The sequence below is a fragment of the Antechinus flavipes genome, chromosome 2, assembly GCF_016432865.1.
Source record: "Antechinus flavipes isolate AdamAnt ecotype Samford, QLD, Australia chromosome 2, AdamAnt_v2, whole genome shotgun sequence".
Taxonomy (NCBI): Eukaryota; Metazoa; Chordata; class Mammalia; order Dasyuromorphia; family Dasyuridae; genus Antechinus; species Antechinus flavipes.
Window position 1 is genome coordinate 489603580 of NC_067399.1, and position 18586 is coordinate 489622165.

An 18586-nucleotide genomic window follows, 5' to 3' on the forward strand; every position below is an offset into this window, starting at 1 on the left:
AACAAATTAAATTTCAACAGATCATATAATTGCATGCATTATGAAGCTCACTTTACAAGTAGGAATTTCCCAACAAACGTAACTTTGCAGTCTTGTGCAACTTAAATAGCAAAATATATACACTAAACTAATGTACTTTATTCATAAGACAGGCCCTCAGGTATTTGCTTAAAACTTGTTAATCCTTTTCTTAGATACAATTCTATTAAATTTAGTGATCTGGTTTCCTAATCCATAGATTAGAAGCAAATTAGAAGGGAGAAGAGGGTCTGTTGGATCCCAGCATCCTAGTGATAGGGAAGCATAAGGTTTTTTGTTTTTTCTTTTATTCCAGTAATTAGATATAGGGTTTTAAAATTACTGTAGCAATCAGGTACATTTAGTATAGGAGCAAATAGTTCTATACAATCCCTTAGTGAGTCCTGAAGGCATCACTTTTATAGCATAGTACAGTCATTGACAAATTCATAATTATAAGCCATCAAACAAAGGTGCTTATATTTAACATGTATATATTTTAAATTTTCATCAAAAAATAATTTGAATATAAAAGTTTAGGTTCTTACAGAGAAGCCATTTACTATTTTAACAATCTAGATCATTATTCAAATGTTCCATATACTATATTCTAAATTTTTCTAGCATGCTAGTTTAATTGGCTAATTAGTTGTGCTGTAACATTTCAATAAATAAGAGAAAGCAGAACATTGCCAAATAATCCATCTAAGATTTGAGAAACCTGCTGTCAGATTAGTGAGCTCCCCCACCCCGCCTTTTAAAGTATTCAAGCAGATAGAAAATAGTGGACCACTTCAGGAACATTATAGAGGAAATTCCTGCTTTGAACAGGTGGTTGGACTAGCTGATATCTGACATCTAATTTCGAGATCCACTTTAAAGGTTTATTCAGATTTACTATGATAGAGTGCAGTGGAAAAAAGCATTGGGTCTTGAAGGCAGAGGATTCAATTTCGAGTCATTTCTAACTTAGCACTTGTCAGTTTTGTGAACTTAAGTTATAACTCTGATTTTGTTTCTCCTAATGGAGATATTTTAATTATCCATTTCACAAGGTGGTTGTGAGGATTAAATAAGATAAAGTTATAAAACATTTTCTAAAAGCCTGTAAGCCTCTCTATAAATATTACCTATTCAACATATACTATCCATCTAACTACAGTTTTACAGTTCAACATAAACATATTTTGACTTTTGGGGCAATTATTCAAGTTTGCCATATTTTCCCCGTTAACATAAAGGCAGCTGCTCTGTAAATGATTTATACAAAACTTGGACAGATTGGACCATTTGAGAAGATATGGATAGCTTTCAATTTGTTTAAGTAGAGGGAATGTATACCACTATTTAGGAACTTATAATTCATGGGCATAATTTGATAATGTCCTATAGTGCCAATATTGTGCTTTTCATATATATATGATCAAATTTACACCAAAAATAGGGTATTGGGGATCATAATTCACTTTACAAAAGTTATCACCCCAGTATCTCCATCTAATTTAGTAGTTTCTTCATACTTTTCATAGGAACCACGGTGACTCTGTAAGTGTACTATAATCTATATTTCAAAACCAATAAATAGCTTGATATAAATGTAAGAATCATTACTTTGTCAGTAGGCTCCCACTTATAAATATCCAAGTTGTAGTGTATATCATTTTAGAAGGCACTGGTTTTAAATTCAAGGGGAGAGATTTTTCAATTTTTATGTTAATATCATTAAGATTGTGTTCATCAAATCCAACAATCATTGGTCAAGATCAAATTTTTCAATAAATAGTTTTCCTCTTGTGATATAATAACTAACTAAATACTAATGGTGATTCACTGATGAGACGACTACTATAGCTTGGCTGATAAAAATAATTTTAAAAACCAAGTTACTCAAAAATGACTAAAGACAATCTTATTAAGTTTTTCAAGTTTTTACATAGTACAATGTTGAAATAAGACAGAATTCACTGACATCTTTAAAAAAATTTTTGGCTTAATATAATTAAATCCCCAGATACATAATAACATCTGTTGCTATTTAGCATTTTACACTCCACATAAGGAATTGGTCTATACAGTATAAATAGGAGAGAGCTGGCCTTAAATGAGATTTTTTTTTCAATTAAGGGAATACCATGCCCCTTAATAAAATTGAAAACCAAGTAAATTAAAATAGAAAATGCAGAAACTGACATGAGATCAATCAAATCTTTATTAAGTGACTATGCCAGGAGAAAGAGGCAGGTGATAAAAGTAAAAAGAAACAGTCCCTATTCACAAAGTGCTTACATTCTAATAAGTCTACTATATATATGTAATCATATGCATATATGTAATATAAGAATATACTGGATTGTTTACAATTGTTTAAAAAGTTAAATTTTAAACACAGAGTTAAACACAGTATTTTAGGAGGGAAAGCACTAACAGTGATGGGAATAAGGAAAGACGAATCATCTACATCTTAAAGGAAAAAGAAAGTACATCCCAAGTCCATGGAATGACCAGAACAAAGGCCCTAAAAAACTAGAGATGGTTGAGTTGTATAAAGATGAGGGAAAGCAGAGTCCAGGATAATGTTAAGGTTACAAAGCTGGGAGACTAGTAGGATGGTTAGTGACAAAAATAGGAAAGATGGGAAGGTTTGAGGGGAAAGAATTCAGTTTTAGACATGTTGAGTTTATAATGTCTCCAGGACATCAGTTTAAAATGCCATCTATGTACACACGTATATATGTTTGCATAAGAAAACTTCTGACGTACATATCAATATAAAACTGTTGAGATCTCCAAAAAGGAATATAGAGGGAGGAAAGAGGTCCCAAGACAAATCCAAAGAAAACAAGTTGGTATGAAATAGATGAGCCTGCAAAGGAGATTGAGAAGGCATGTTCAAACAAAGATTTTGGTTCAGAGTTGGATTAAGAACACTGACACTGGATTCTTTTTAAGTCAAAGCTTTTATTCCACCAAAGCGGGTAGGCCAAATAACATGGGTTACTAATTGGCAATTGGGGTCAGGGGGAAGAAAGCTTATATACCATAATTTTGACTATTAAGCCTTATTAAGAACATTAAGGCTGCTAAAAACAGAATGAGAAACCTGACTGCCAAAGACTAAGCAATGAAAGAGAAGGTAAAGTGTAGCCTGCTCTTTTAAGGAGTTTAAGAAAGGGAATATCAAGTCTGTTTCACGCATTGAAATTACTGTTATTAAGCATTAACTTCACAAATGAATGAATGAGTGAATGAATGAAAAATGTTGAGCACTATGTGTAAAGCCTTTTGCTAAATGTATACATACATACACATACGTAAAAGAAGAGACAAAGAGATTCAAGGAACTTAAACATAACACTAATAATGGATTATTGGCTGGGGAAAGGTCTGATAAGTCATAGTTAGAATGAAGCATTAACATTGCTTCTAGAAAGGATGTCAATCAACTGCCCTATGTCCCCATAGTTACAGAGAACAGCCATAGTTGATTCACCTACTCTTTGTAAAAGCAATGTACTGTACTAGTAATTACTATTTCTTGAGGAAGAAATATACTTGTCAGTTCAGTATGATTCTGTGTGTCCTCATATAAATACACCACATATATCTATCCATATACAATAATGACAAGTACTCCCATAGAATCAGCCCCTACTAATGCATTAGAATATGCAATTAGCTAGAACAATTTTAAAGGAAATGTCACAGTAAGAAGACTAGCAGTAAAACACTTCTCTTCTAAACATTGGAGCATATTCTCCCACAAACATAATCAGTGAAAAGGATAAACACACAGGAAAGAGAGTTACATGTTAAGATATGTGACTAGAAAACACATGTGAAGGGGCATACTTGTAGTTAATTAGTTCATAAACATTAGGTGCTTACTATGTGCCAGGCACCGTGCTAAAGCTTTGGGGATACAAAAAATAGCAAAAGACAGTCTCTGCCCACAAGGAACTCATAATCCAATACAGGAAAACATGTGAAAAATCTGAGAGCCTCCCAAGGAGTGAGGGGAGTACTCATTTTGGAAGCATGACAAAATCCTACAACCAGATGGGAAAGATGAGGTTTTGCCCAAGACTCCCTCTTAAATAAAGGACCTAGGAGGAGTGTACCTTCCATCCTCTCCTCTCCGGAGGGTCCCCAGAGGCAGAGGGTACTAAAGGGATATAAGTTTCAGGGAGATGTTTCTGAAGAAAGTCCAGACAAGTATGTATGAAGTGATAAAGTACTTGCCGTGGTTCCCCTTCATAAATAGAGATTCTGGGAACATTTTTGGCCAGCACATCTAGGTGGAGGAGCCACTCATAGCTACAATGTTACAAACCTACTGATTTGATTACATTGTCCCTACTGGTTGTCCGATGATGAGCCAACAACCCCTGATAGATGGTTCCCAAGTTCTGCTGGAAGTGTCCACCCATGGCTGCCAAGTGTTGTCCTACTGAGCAAGTAACAGTGGTGCTTCTTCCTCTGTTAATTCTGCTTCCAGTTTCTGGCTTCAACTAAAATCCTTCCCTTTATCATTTACCTTTTCTCAGTAGAACTCTACAATGGTGTTTTTGTTCAAAAGTCAGAAGCCTTGTTAGTCCCCTGAGAAATCATCTACTATTGTCTTATGCATAGGACAAGGAGAAAAAAAAATTTTTTTTCAGCATTTTTTTTTCCTTAATGGAATCTGCAGACCCCTTCCAAAGTTGTGGCTAGAAGGTATATTATGTCTAGCAGATATTTTGCCTCAGGTGCTCAGCGGGTTGCAAGCTGGGTTCTCCAAACTAGATAATGTCTTCAGGCTTAATCTTTTGACTATATTTCCAGGTCTATTGACATAATCGATAAACATTAAAAACTTAACTCTGTGCCTGCCACTGTGCTAAGCTCTGGAAATAACAAGGGGAAAGACAGTCCTTTCCCCTAAGGAGCTTACAATCTAATGTGGGAGACAACATGCAAACAAATATAGACAAAGAAAGCCATATACAGGATAGGAAATGACTGACGAATTAATTAGGGAAGACTTCCTACATTAGTGGGATTTTAATTAGGACTTAAAGAAGAAGGTCAGTAACAGGAGGAGATCATTCCATACACGGAGAACAGCCAGAGAAAATGGAGTCTTTTTTAATTCCAATAGCCAGGGAGTCAGTATCACTGGATTGAAGAGTATGTCTTGGAAAATAAGAAAAGAGTAAGAAAGCAAGAAAGATAGGGAAGAGACTAATCAAGGCTTTGAATACCAAATAGAGCATTTTGTATTTGCTCTTAAAAATAATAGAAAGTCCCTGGAGTTTGAGTTAGGAGAATTACCAGATCAGACATGCACTTTAGGAAAATCACTTTAATGGCTGAATGGCTGGATTGGGGTGGAGAGACTTAAGACAGGCAGAGACCCCATCAGGGCCATTTCCTAGTAAGCTGCTGCAATGGTCCGGATGTGAAGCTACAAAAGCTGCACTAGAGTGGTGGCAATGTCAGAGGAGAGAAGGAAATATATTAGAGAGATGATGCAAAGGTGAAATGGACAGGCCTTGTTAACAGCTAGATTGGATTGGGATGAGGGTGGAGTGGGAGATATAGGGAGGAATCCAAGATGGCTCCTAGGTTTCCAAAGCTGAGAGTAGACAAGGAAGGTATTGCCATCTACAGTAACAGGAAATGTAAAATGAGAAGAGGATTTGAAGGGAGGGGGAGAGACAGTGAGCTGCATTTTGTATACATCTACTGCAGATCTATTTCAAGATGTCTGAAAAGCAATTGGATATGAAGGACTAGGATTTTTCTTAGACATTCCATTTTAGTGGGGAAAAAAAAAAAGCAAGTGATATTTTGAAATCTATCTGGTCTCTTCCTAAGTGCCTGAGACAGATATCTTCAGTTGGGTTCTGTGCCATCTTAGAGTTTAACAGGGTTAAACAGGATTCCTTTTGAAAAGGAGCAACTTCAATGCAGAAAGAGGAATTGAGTTGGCCAAAGCAATCTAGGAGCAGAGTCAGGTTTAAACCTAAGTCTCCCAACTCCTGGTCTGATACTGTTCTAGGAAGAAATTACTTCATGGCCCAAATGTAGGGTCCTTAGGAATAGAATCATAGAATTTTAGATTGAAGAAAAAAGCACAGTTCATTAAGACCAACACTCAAAATTTTAGATGTTGATAATAGGGCATTATTTTACCAGATCATAGCATGTGATTAATTAGCCACTGAATATCCAAATCCACTGTTTTTTTTCTACTCTACTATGGTGCTGAGTGCATGTATAAAATAAGGTTTCAAAGGTGTTTTTAGAGTTAGTAGAATGACTGAGAATCAAAGTTCTGTCAAAACCTTAACTCAGGCTGTCAGGCAGGAGAATTTATGACTGAATTAGTTTTAGAGGAGAGTATTTTAACCATATTTTTAGGGTACCTTAATAAGATGAGGCAGAACTTAAAACTTTTATTAGAATATAAAGCTGTACTTATTTTAAAGGATTTAAAATTATAGGCTGTCAATTACTACTTTTTACTCCTCTCTGATGAAAGTTATGAACACTGAATAAACTTCCCAGGGCAGATAAGAGAGTTTGGGGAAATAGCACTGCTGTAGGACTTCCATATGTAGTTCTTCCATATACTCTGAACCCCCTTATTTGAGAAATGAGGAAACTAAGTCCCCAGGAGGCTAGAACTTGTTTCAAATAATACAGTGATCAATGGCAGAGTTGGGGACTACACTCTAGGTCTTCTAAATCCAAGTACAGTATGCTTAATTAAGCCCTTATTTTTTATTCTAACAGTTGTAATGTCAGAGAAACTGAGCAAGACAGAGATTAGAGAGTATTTAATAGTTTATTAAATGGAGATATACTGGAACCAAATGGATCCATGGTTTGGTCCCAGGGCTGAATGAGACTATTGGCTCCAAGAATCCAACAAACACTTAGTTTCCCTAATTATCCTGACTCAGTCCTGCCTCCTTTACCTGTTTCCCTGTTTCTCAGTTCTGCAAAATCTCCCCTCCCTCTTTATTAGAATACTTGATAAGGATAAAAGATCTTATGTTTTAGAATATCAGAATGCCTCTTCCCATCCCAAACTACCGGAAGGTCAGATATCATCTTATCAAGAGGATACCTCTCCCGGGGGTCCTCCCTCTGATTATGTCATCTCATCTTCGGTGGCTCACCTCACCCTATCAGAGTCCGGATCCCGCTCTCAGCCCCCTTACTCTGCCCCTGCCTCAGTCTACCTCCTGCATCTGAGCCTCATGTATATATGTCTTTGAGAACTCACATTGTTTGCTGGATTCTTGGAGCCAATAGTCTCATTCAGCCCTGGGACCAAAACATGGATCCATTTGGTTCCAGTATATCTCTCCATTTAATAAACTATTAAATACTCTCTAATCTCTGTCTTGCTCAGTTTCTCTGGCATTACACAGTAACAATACTCAAAATGAAAAAATGATCATACATAAAATTGCAAACTCCGAATTACTTGCCGTTTTTATTTATGCCGTTTATTTTTGTAAGCCTTTCTAATCAATATAGTTTTTTAAATTTTGCTACCAGTTTTTGCATAGTGGTAGTACTACATTTGTATCTTATTCAGATTCTCCTTTTTTTTATTCTGCTTCTTATATTTCTTTCAATCTTTCAGACATTTCCAGATCATTCCCAATTTCTTAGGACAGAATGTTGCATTAAGTTCAATTTGTTCAGGCAATCTTCAGCCCCTGACTCATACCTTATTAAACAAATGACCAAACTGAGGCTCACCTTGATGAAATTCACATAATTACAAAGTATATGGGGTGGGAACAAGAGCCCAGGCCTCCAGCCTCCTTCTTTCACTTTCCATTCCTTCAGCGAGAGTTGTAGAGGCTTTGAAAATGAGATTGCCGGTGTAGACACTGAAATAGGTCTTTCAATGGGAATGAGATGTGAGCTGCTGTCCTTATAATGGCAGCACCTAGCTGTGTGACCTTGGACAAGTCACTCTACCTGAAACTGTTTCCTTCACCGTTCTAAGGAGGCTAAGGTGTCTTACAAATGTAACAAGTTCCAGTTGCTTCAGTTTCTCCTTTTTGTCGATGAACACAACATCGTTCCACCGAGTGTCCTAGGAAGAAAAGGGGAAAAAAAACAACTATGCACCCCACCTCCTTGTCCCTAGCTAAAAAGTGGCACGTGTCCAAGGGATTCACACATTTGATCACCTCTACCATAAAATAAAGGCATGGACTTAAATGACTTAGTAGCCGCTCCTAATTCTAAAATTCCTATGATCTCAAGAAATTCCGCCGGAGACACAAAATGGGGTTTTCTGTCCCTCGTGGGCACCCGACGTGGACTACAGCTTCCAGGAGGCCGCGTTCGCAATTACGGCTGCTGGAGCGGCCACGTAACCGTTGGCGGCGCAGGCGCGGTGCGGGCAGCCGGCCGGGCGGGCGCTTCGCGGTTTGAATGGCTCTGGGCCGGGGCCGCCCGCTCGCCTAAGAAGCGGCCGCCGCGGAGCTCAGCGCGATGCCGGCAGGGGCCCACCAGCCGCCTCCGCCGCCGGCGGCCTCTGAAGAAGAGGAGGAGGACGGCACTGAAGAAGAACCGCCAACGGAGGATGGCGGGGAGGAGGCTGGGGAAGAGCGTGGAGGCCCTATCGGGCAGATGCCGGCGCCTCAGACGCGACAGCGCTTTGACGAGCTCTGTGGCCGCCTCAACATGGACGAGGAGGCGCGGGCCGAGGCATGGGAGAGCTACCGGAGCATGAGCCAAAGTTACACGCTAGAGGTGCGCCCGCATAGAGAGAGGGACGGGCGGGCCTGGGGGAGAGCCGCAGCCGGATTTCGGGCCTGGCCGCCGCCCCTCAGAGCGGAGTGCCCGCCCCCTGCGGACGCCCCACGCACGCACGCAGACGCACATGCCGCAGGGCGCCGAATACCGTCCCTGTTTGCGAGGGAGCGGGAAAAGTTGCTTTTCGGGGCGGTGGATTTAAAGGGTGGGTGGGCCTGAAGCTTGATTTGTGCAGAGGCTGGAACTCTGCGTCACCGTGCGACCGTCACCTCCTTTTCCTGAATCTCTTTTATTCACGTAAAATGGAGGGTCGGAGGTTCCTTTATCCCTTAATGTGACTAGTCAGTAAACCTTTAGTAAGTGTTTGCTAGTCCAGGTCCCGTTTTAAGCGCTAGGGAGACAAAGAAAGATAGAAGGCAAACCCTGAACTACCTTTCTACTGAGGAAGGTCACACATATAAAGAAAAAGGGAGCGGGAGCGGTGTCATCTGTCTGGGAGCCAAAAGAAATCCTGCTGCTGGGTGGGAAATGGGTCGAGGAGCTGTGATCTCAAGAGTTGATTTCATCTTGCAAAATGATGAGTTCCTAAATCCAGGAGATCGTCCTTGAATAAAGTTGTTTCTGATTTGAGGGATCATTAATGTTGTTAAATTCTGATCCTGTATTAGCTTTATGGAAGGTATCGGGTACTTTTAGCCTGCTGACTTAAGTGGTGTTTTCTTAGTAAAAGATAGTAAAAAGATTTCATTCCTCACTTTGCTAAGATCAGTGCAGAATGGTATAATCGAAAGACTGCTGAATTTGGAGTTACAAGAGCTAAAATATAGAACTGACATAGACTTGACATCATTAAGAACAGCCCCAATCTAAGTTTCTTTTCACCCCAAAGTCCTTTTAATCTAATACCTGAACAACACTACATTCTAAAATAAAAACAAATGGTCATCCAACCATTTAGCATATGTTATTTCATCATTATTTGTAAAAAAAAAAAAAAAAAAAAAGAAAAGAAAATACGTTGTAATAGTTCAAGAACTTTAATGATGTATCAGTGAAATAGGTAAAATATAATTATTATGCCCATTCTCTAGATGAGGAAACATTTAGGCCAAGTGACTTGCTTGAATTATAGTGCTATAAAATTTCAAAGCTGAGAGGTGTATGTCTCATATGCCTTAGTAAATTGTAAAATCCATAAGGGCAGAAACTGTCTTCACTAAACTTTGTGCCTTTCCTCATACTAGGGTAATGCTTTTAAATTAAATTGAAATACAAATAAATGCATTTTGACCCACATATTTAATGTATTGACTACTTAAGATTAGTTCAAACTATAGAAAAGATGTCAATCATGCTTTTGCATAAGAATGAGCCCTGGAGGTACTTCAGATCTCAAAAGAACTTCACAGTTCTTTTATAGACTCTTGTCAATTGACACAGTATCTCTTTCCCTCTCCAAGTATTGACACAGACTAGAGAATATTTACTTATTTATCTAGTTAACCATAAACTCTGCTGGTATCCTTTCACAGACCATTGCAAAATATGTAGAAATCTTTATGCTTTATCAGATGTTTGACTGTTATATTCTAATAACTAATATTCAGGAAAACACCAAATAAGTTCTGCTGAGAATTGAGGCTTTTAATGGCATGTTGATTTGAATCTTCATTTATTATATCTTTTAGTGACAAAAAGATTTTTATTTTGGTGATGTTGAAGACCACTTGTCTCATTACTTAACTTTGGTCTTCTCTAATGTTGCTTTCTATATTCTAATTGCATTTTCAGTTTGACAGATCACATTTACCTAATATTATGCAGGCAGATGTTTTCTATTTGATAAGAAATGTGACATAATAAATGCCACATTTCAAATTGGAAAATAAAGTTCATCTTGTTTAGAACAAAATTTTACACTTTAGTCTGTTAGTTTATGTAAATTATATAACTTATAGTAGTGAGGAAAACAGCTGTTTCTTGCTTGAATTGGCATATATTCCTATTTTCCCTAAATGTGGGGCTTAAAACTTAAGAATCCATGGACATTTTTTTAATATTTTGAGAACTTTATTTCAGTATAATTGATTTTCTTAGTAATTCTGTATATTTAATTTCATACAAAGTCTGTACAGACTCCAGATTCTGAGGAGTCCATAGGCTTGTGTTCATGACACAAAAAAAGCTAGGAATCCCCATCCTAATCTATTGATTATTGAATCTGTTATTTTTTTTCATAGCTTTTTATTTACAAGTTATATGTATGGGTAATTTTACAGTATTGACAATTGTCAAACCTTTTGTTCCAATTTTTTCCCTCCTTCCCCCCACCCCCTCCCCTAGATGGCAGGATGACTAGTAGATGTTAAATATATTAAAGTTGAATCTGTTATTCTAATAAGCATGCTTATTTTCTGTCTCTTTGAGTTCTTAAGATGATAGTGTTAGTCAAAGAGTCATAGAATTGGAAGGGGATTTATGCAAAAATATTTTCCAGTCTTTGCATTTCACAGGTGAGGGAACTGAGGCATAAAGATCTTGATTTGGTCAAAATCACACAACTAATCTATCCTAGCTTTTTGAAATGGGGGGAATCAATTGGTGTATCACTAATTTTATTTGGCGATTCTGTGCATCAGAAATAGCAGAAAAAAGATTTTACAGAAATGTGACATTACAGGAGTGTGCCACTGACATTTTAGATTAGTGTTCAGTGTAAAGTATGAAGAAAGGATTATGATGTCCTTTCCCTTCTGTTTTAATTAGAAAGAATTCTAAATGCTATCTAAACAATTTGCTTCAGCATCTTTTAGGTTAACCCTTATCAGCGAGAAGGTCATTCTTACAGTTTTTGAAGATAACTCTGAAGGTCTCCTTAGGAAAGTGATTTCTTTGAATTCCAGCCACTTAGACTTTTCATTATGAGAACAGTACATGATAACTAAATAAGGCACATGTTGCTTTGGAAATTAAACCCTATTTTTCTTCCCTTAAACATGAATGTTGAATGGAATGTCAGTGGAACCATCAGTGTCTTTGGGAAGTAGCATGACATACCTGCATTTATACTTAAGAGAACTTGGGTACAAATCCTGGTCTGCCACATGTGTGACTTTGTATAGATCTTTTGCTCTCTCTCAACCTGTTTTCTCATCTATAAAATTAGGGAATTGGATCAGGCATCCTACTTAATTCAAACTTAATTTGACTTCATATACATTTTGTGATTCTGAGCAAAATGATTATATATTAAATAAGATTACAATTTAAATTCCAACTGGAAATTTTTTATATTTGACTTGTTAATTGCAATTTAATTATGTTTTATTTTACAGGGAAATGATCTACATTGGTTAGCATGTGCCTTATATGTGGCTTGCAGAAAATCTGTTCCCACTGTAAGCAAAGGGACAGTAGAAGGGAACTATGTCTCCTTAACCAGAATCTTGCGGTGTTCAGAGCAAAGGTAATCTATAAAGTTCTAAGGAATAGAGTTTGATTTATATAAAAGCCTATGAATAAAAATGATAGGTCAGGAGTTCTTAATCTAGGATACATGAATAGATTTCATGAGGTCTGTGAACTTGGATTAAAAAAAAAAATTACATCTTTGTTTTCACTGATCTCTTATTGAAATTTAACTTTCCTTTAATTACTTTTAAAACAATTTTATGAGAAGGGATCCATAGACTCTATTGACTTTCAAAGTGGCCTATGACACACAAAAAAGTTAAGAATCTCTTTTTTTAGATTAATATTTCTTTATCAAAAGTACAGAATATTAAAGAGAGATAATTTAGTCTGCAATATTTCAGTTTTATTAGGAAGTACATTATTTGTATGTATCATTATTGTGAGAGATAGATTGTTGTAGATTATTGCCAAATGTTTTTTTCAAATCCTATTAGACATGATCACATTGAATGATACTTTGTTATTCTTTGTAGCAGTTTGAGAAACTGGAAGAGAAACCCTAACCTAGAAATGAAATATATTTGATAATCTTCACATAACGATGTACATTGTTTATGGTTATGTATATTTGCATTTATGTATGCCTAATATATGCATAAATATACATATGTGAATGAATATTAATTGCTGTTTTTATTTGTATATCATTAAAGTAATTATAATTGGTTAATTATAGATAGATGGTGATTTAAAAAATACTGTTTAGGTTTGTCTTTCTTTTTAAGTATGGACCAATGATTTCATTAGTATAGTGAGCTAATATTACCTTCCTTCCTTTATCGGTGCATATCACTTCTATAACTTACAATCTTATACATCCATCTCTTCTACTGGCTTGTTAAGTAAGATATGCTTCTGGTCACAAAGCTAATGTATATCAAAGGCGAAACTTGAACCCAGGTCTTGATGCCAAGGCAAGTCATCTATCCTAATATGCTGTAGTATCCCTTTGTCCTTACTTTCTATATATTAGTTAGAAACACCTAAATTCTATATTGCATCATTCTTTTTGTTAAATTTGAGGGGTTTTGGTTTCTCCTTTTGAAACCAGTAAGCCAAAGTGTTTTTTGTTTCTTTATTTCTTTGTTATTATTATTTGTTTTTTATTATTTATTTGTTATTGTTGGGTTTTGGGGTTGTTATTATTGTTGGTTTTTGTTATTTGTTGTGGTAATTTATTATTATTGTCATTTTTCTTCAAGATATATTAAGGAATTGTTATAATAGAGAGTTGAGTTAGAGATTAACTTAGCCAGATTTATGTATGTACACTGGGTAAGGATTTTAAAATTCTGAATACATTAGTTAGCACTGTCAGAATTCTGTATTGACAAATACAAATGTGCAACTGACTGCCTATTTAGAATTAATTCATGGATATTAAGTACCTTTTGTATCATGATCTGTATCAATGTTCAAATAGAATAATAAATGAAGTCATTTTTAAACTTACGTTAATTAATTTATAATAATTTAATTCTCTTTTAAACAACAGTTTAATTGAATTTTTTAACAAGATGAAGAAGTGGGAAGATATGGCAAATCTACCCTCACGATTCAGAGAACGTACTGAAAGACTAGAGAGAAACTTTACAGTATCTGCTGTGATTTTTAAAAAATATGAACCCATCTTTCAGGACATTTTTCGATATTCTCAAGAGGAGCCACCTTGTCAACAGAGAGGACGAAAATACCGGTAGGACTTTATGTTAACCAAGAAAAAGTTTTCCATCCTGAGGATTAGCTTTATTTCATTGTCTTTAAAAGTTTAAATTACTTTTTCCCCCTAAATTTCAATACTGTCATGCTCATCTGTTTTGTCATAATCATCTTTATGTTTGTAAATACTTCCACAGTTCATAGAATACTTTTGTATATTTTCTCATTTATATTTCAAAACTGTTGTGTGAGATAAGTAATATAAATACAATTAACTCCCGTTTACAGATGAAAAGATTTAGACTTACAGAGGAAGTTATTTACTTGTGATTACAACTAGCATTTAGGAAGTCTTTTTATACAGAGAAAAAAAAGTTAATTCTACTATTGCTACCTAGCCATTAATCGGATCTAATTTACTGTCTCTAAAGCAAAAAGCTGAGTCTTTGAACATATGGGAAAGAATAAGACAAAGCAGTTGAATACATATTTAGAAACTAGTTGCAGTGGCAGTATAGGATTTTCAATAGGATTAAAAGCATCTTAAACATGACACTGCTAAGTTGAGTCTAACAAAATAAACAGTGATTTTTTTTTATTGTAGAAGCATGCCAGTTATTCTTTTTTATCTTTTTTTTTTTTATTATAACTTTTTATTTACAAGATATATGCATGGGTAATTTTTCAGCATTGACAATTGCAAAACTTTTTGTTCCAATTTTTCCCTTTCCTCCCCCAGATGGCAGATTGACCAATACATGTTATATATGTTAAAGTATATGTTAAATACAATATATGTATACATATCCATATAATTATTTTGCTATACAAAAAGAATCGGACTTTGAAATAGTGTACAATTAGCCTGTGAAGTTAATAAAAAATGCAGGCAGACAAAAATAGAGGGATTGGGAATTCTATGTGGTGGTTCATACTCATTTCCCAGAGTTCTTTTGCTGGGTATAGCTGGTTCAATTCATTACTGCTCTATTAGAACTGATTTGGTTTATCTCATTGTTAAAGAGGACCACGTCCATCAGACTTGATCATCATATAGTATTGTTGTTGAAGTATATGATGATCTCCTGGTCCTGCTCATTTCACTCAGTATCAGTTCATGTAAGTCTCTCCAGGCCTTTTTGAAATCCTCCTGTTGGTCATTTTTTACAGAACAATAATATTATATAACATTCATATACCACAATTTATTCAGCCATTCTCCAATTGATGGGCATCCACTCAAATTTCCAGTTTCTGGCCACTACAAAGAGATGCCATTTATTCTTAAAACATTATCTATCTACCTTTAGCTTTACATTTTTGCTGTGACTGATAAAATTGAGAATATTTGTTATTTACTTCCAGTCCAAGCCACATAGATTCCCATCTGCACAGACATTTGATAGATCTGCAATTGCTCCCCCCACTATTCCCACAGGTCCTCATCAGAGTTCTCCCTTAGGACAATGGATATCCACTGATCGACAGATAGTACTCTGGTTTAAGAGTAGTCAGCAAGCGGGTTTTGATCTCAACTTCCTTAGTTGATTGAACATATGCTTTCAAAATTGTTCCCAAAGAGAAGGTTCCCCAGCTGTCTTTCAGTTACCACTTCTCTAGGTAGCTTTCTACTGGCCCCCACAACTCATCTCCCCTACTTGGAAAGCCTCTTGAGTTGTAGGGAAGCCCTGGCAGAAAATTTAGAGTCAAGTTCACACAAAATGTGAACAGAAAGTGGGCCAATTTGATGGAATGTAGAATTTGTGAAAGGGAATAATGTGAAGTTAGCCTAAGAAAATCAAAACCATTGTGGAGATTTGCAAAAGTTAGGCTCTGGAATTTTCATTTTTTTCCTATAGATCATGGGGTGCTCCCTGAAAGTTTTTTTGAGCAGAGAGTAACATGGTCAGATCTGTGCCTTGGGAAGATTATATTGGTAGCTGTGTGCCAGTTAAGTTGGAGAGGGAAAAACTAGAATATGGGAGGCTAATTAAGAAGCTGTGACGACCACGCTAGTACCCAGGACACCCCAGAATCAGCTGGAGTCAGGATAAGCAAACGTCCTCAGTCTTTATTTTTGGTCTTAGACGTAGGATTGAACAGGATGGAAGCAGATTCTCCGCAACCACCTTCTTCCTCATCTACCATCAAAGTGTGATTTTGGCTCGTCTTATTCCACCCCCTAGTCCCTCCTACAATCCTCTATACAGTAATCATTGAGCCAGTACAGATAGTGGAAAGGACCATTTTCCAAGTATATGCCCATAGAATACTGTCCAATCAGTAGTTAGCCTCAAGTGCTGGGCAGTCCTGACCTCAGTGCATTGATTCAATAGTTTCAGCCCTCTACAGGAAGCTGTTATAGTAAAACAGGTGCTGAGTAATGGAGACCTATACTTGGGTGGTAGCTGTGGTAGTGGAAAGAAGGGAACAGATTCAAGATGATATGGAAATAGAATTAACAAGACTTTATAATTGATTGAACATGGGAGGGGGTGAGGAAAGAGAAAAGTCAAGAATTTCTCTGATGTTGTAAATCTGAGTGACTGCCCTTAATGGAATTAGGGAAGTTTAGAGAGGGACAGTTTTTGTGGGGAGAAATGTGATACTTTGTGCATTTTGGTTTGAGAAATCAATGGGAAATTCAGGATGAGATTTTCAGTAGGCACCTGAGGATAAGATGCTGGAGTTCCAAAAGAGAAATTGGGGCAGGGTATATAGATTTGAGAGTTATTATACAGTTAATACTTGAACCCATGGGACCAGACAGGATTAGCAAAGGAGAGCATATATAAGGAGAGAAAGGGGCCCACAAGACACTGCAGGCTAAAAGGGCAGCAGTTGGAGGATGATCCAGTAAAGGGATCTAAGATCTGAGATCTGGGGAGAATAGTGTCATGAGAGCCAAAAAGGAAGAAATAAGTGGTCCACAGCATCTCAGATACTGAAGGGTCAAGAAGAGGAGCACTGGAAAAGGTTATCAGCATAAGAGCTAATAGGTAATGTTGCAGAAGAATTTCAGTCCAGTGATCAAACTTCATGATGTCAGATTTCAAGAATTGAGAAGGAAGTAAGAGATGGGGAAGTAGAGAAAGTGATTATTATACTTTTTTCTAAGAATTTAATTCTTTCTCTAAAAGCTTCACCTCTAGGCCCTGGCCTTTTTTACTCCTTCAGATGTGTCTGTTCGAAGTCAGTATCCTTTTAATAGATGGCATATAGGTACAAGCTATGGAAAGGCACACTATCTTAGGGTATTTTGATTGGCATGTATTTAAATCATTGATCACTTCTTGTACCTGCTCATTTTATTCTTGTTCCCATTGTTAAACTTCTTTTGCTTTAATTCTGACCTTTGGGATTCTTGTACTAATTCTGCCATATGAGAGTCATTTTTCACCTCCCTCCTCTGTCTCTACCTCTCTCCCTCCTACTTCTTGTCTGCCTCAACTTTTCAGGTACCTTCATATCTACTGTTCTGTCTTCCCTTTACATCTACTGCCTTGGTACAAAGTGGAAAATGGAGCATTAGACTCAATCTGCACCTCATTTTTGTTAATATCCCCTAGACTAAATTTTCTAACTAGTGTCTTTTCTGAGAATTTAGCTCCACTGAGCTTACATAGCATCTCCTGGGTTCTCCTTTCTTTAATGTTATTCCAGTAGAATGTAGGAGTTAAGGTTGGGGGCAAGGCAGGTTAGCAGGAATTGAGATAAGGAAATAATGAACTAGGTTTAGGCCAAATTGTGGAGGGTCTTAAGTAGCAAAGTAATAATTTTAGAGTTAACTGAATAAATAATCAAATAAATAAAATTTGCAGGTTTAGTAAGTATAATTTTAAAGTATCCCTTTGAATTAAGTGTGGTAGGTTTTTTGGATATAGTAGCTATTGACAGAGCTAGGACTAAAATTCAAGTCTGCTGATACTTGAAGCAGGGCTTTTTCTTCCACAGGTTTAGATTAAGCCCTTAAGAGCCAGCTAACTTGCCTAAGTGTGTCTGACAAATACCTGATCAGGAAGCCATACATTTTAAAAAAAATCCTAAAACTTCTCTTCTGAGTGCTTTTTCTCAGTTGGCATTCCCAAAAGCACATTGAATATACATTAAAAGCTTGGAAATAGAATTTAGAGACATGGAAAACTCAGACAGAAATGGGATGGTTAACTTTTATTTGGAGTGGTTTGGGATGGGAAAATAGTTTTATAGAAGAAATAGGGCAGATTTAAGAATCTAGGTCTTCACATTTCCTTTATAGTCTGATTGATGTCATTTTAAAAAACACTTATTCATTTCTATTTTCTATGCCCTTTAAACACCTTCATTTCAGCATTTTTTTCTGAAATATATTTCCCCAGCTATTGTATATTCCTTTTAATTCTGAAGGGAACAGAATTTCCTATCAAAGTTGAGATCCCTGCTAGCTTTCCATGTAAAATAGAATCCAAGACTGTTGACCTCAGTTGTGAGTTTTTGATTTTTAATTTGTGGCACTCTAAGAGATCATTTCTAATTATCTTGGTTTTTCTCCCCCCAAAGGCGGCAACCATGTACAGTCTCAGAAGTTTTCCAGTTTTGTTGGGTACTCTTTGTATATGCAAAAGGTAAGAGAACCAGTAGAATTTGATGTTAAGATTTTACTTAATAATTCAGATTAATTAGCATA

The 18586-nt window shown here is 36.4% G+C and overlaps 1 protein-coding gene across 2 annotated transcripts in view; it reads left to right on the plus strand.

The window, feature by feature from the left end:
• Positions 1-6893: 6893 nt before the first annotated feature.
• RBL2 (RB transcriptional corepressor like 2) overlaps positions 6894-18586 on the plus strand; it is a 41062-nt gene continuing 29369 nt past the window's right edge. The window contains exons 1-4 of one of the 2 annotated variants that reach the window (XM_051979847.1): positions 6894-8784; positions 12123-12253; positions 13757-13957; positions 18460-18524. In XM_051979847.1, coding sequence (XP_051835807.1) covers positions 8524-8784; positions 12123-12253; positions 13757-13957; positions 18460-18524 — 658 coding nt within the window. In that variant the 5' untranslated portion in view covers positions 6894-8523. The remainder of the gene's footprint in view (positions 8785-12122; positions 12254-13756; positions 13958-18459; positions 18525-18586) is intronic. The other variant, XM_051979846.1, reaches the window with a different exon arrangement.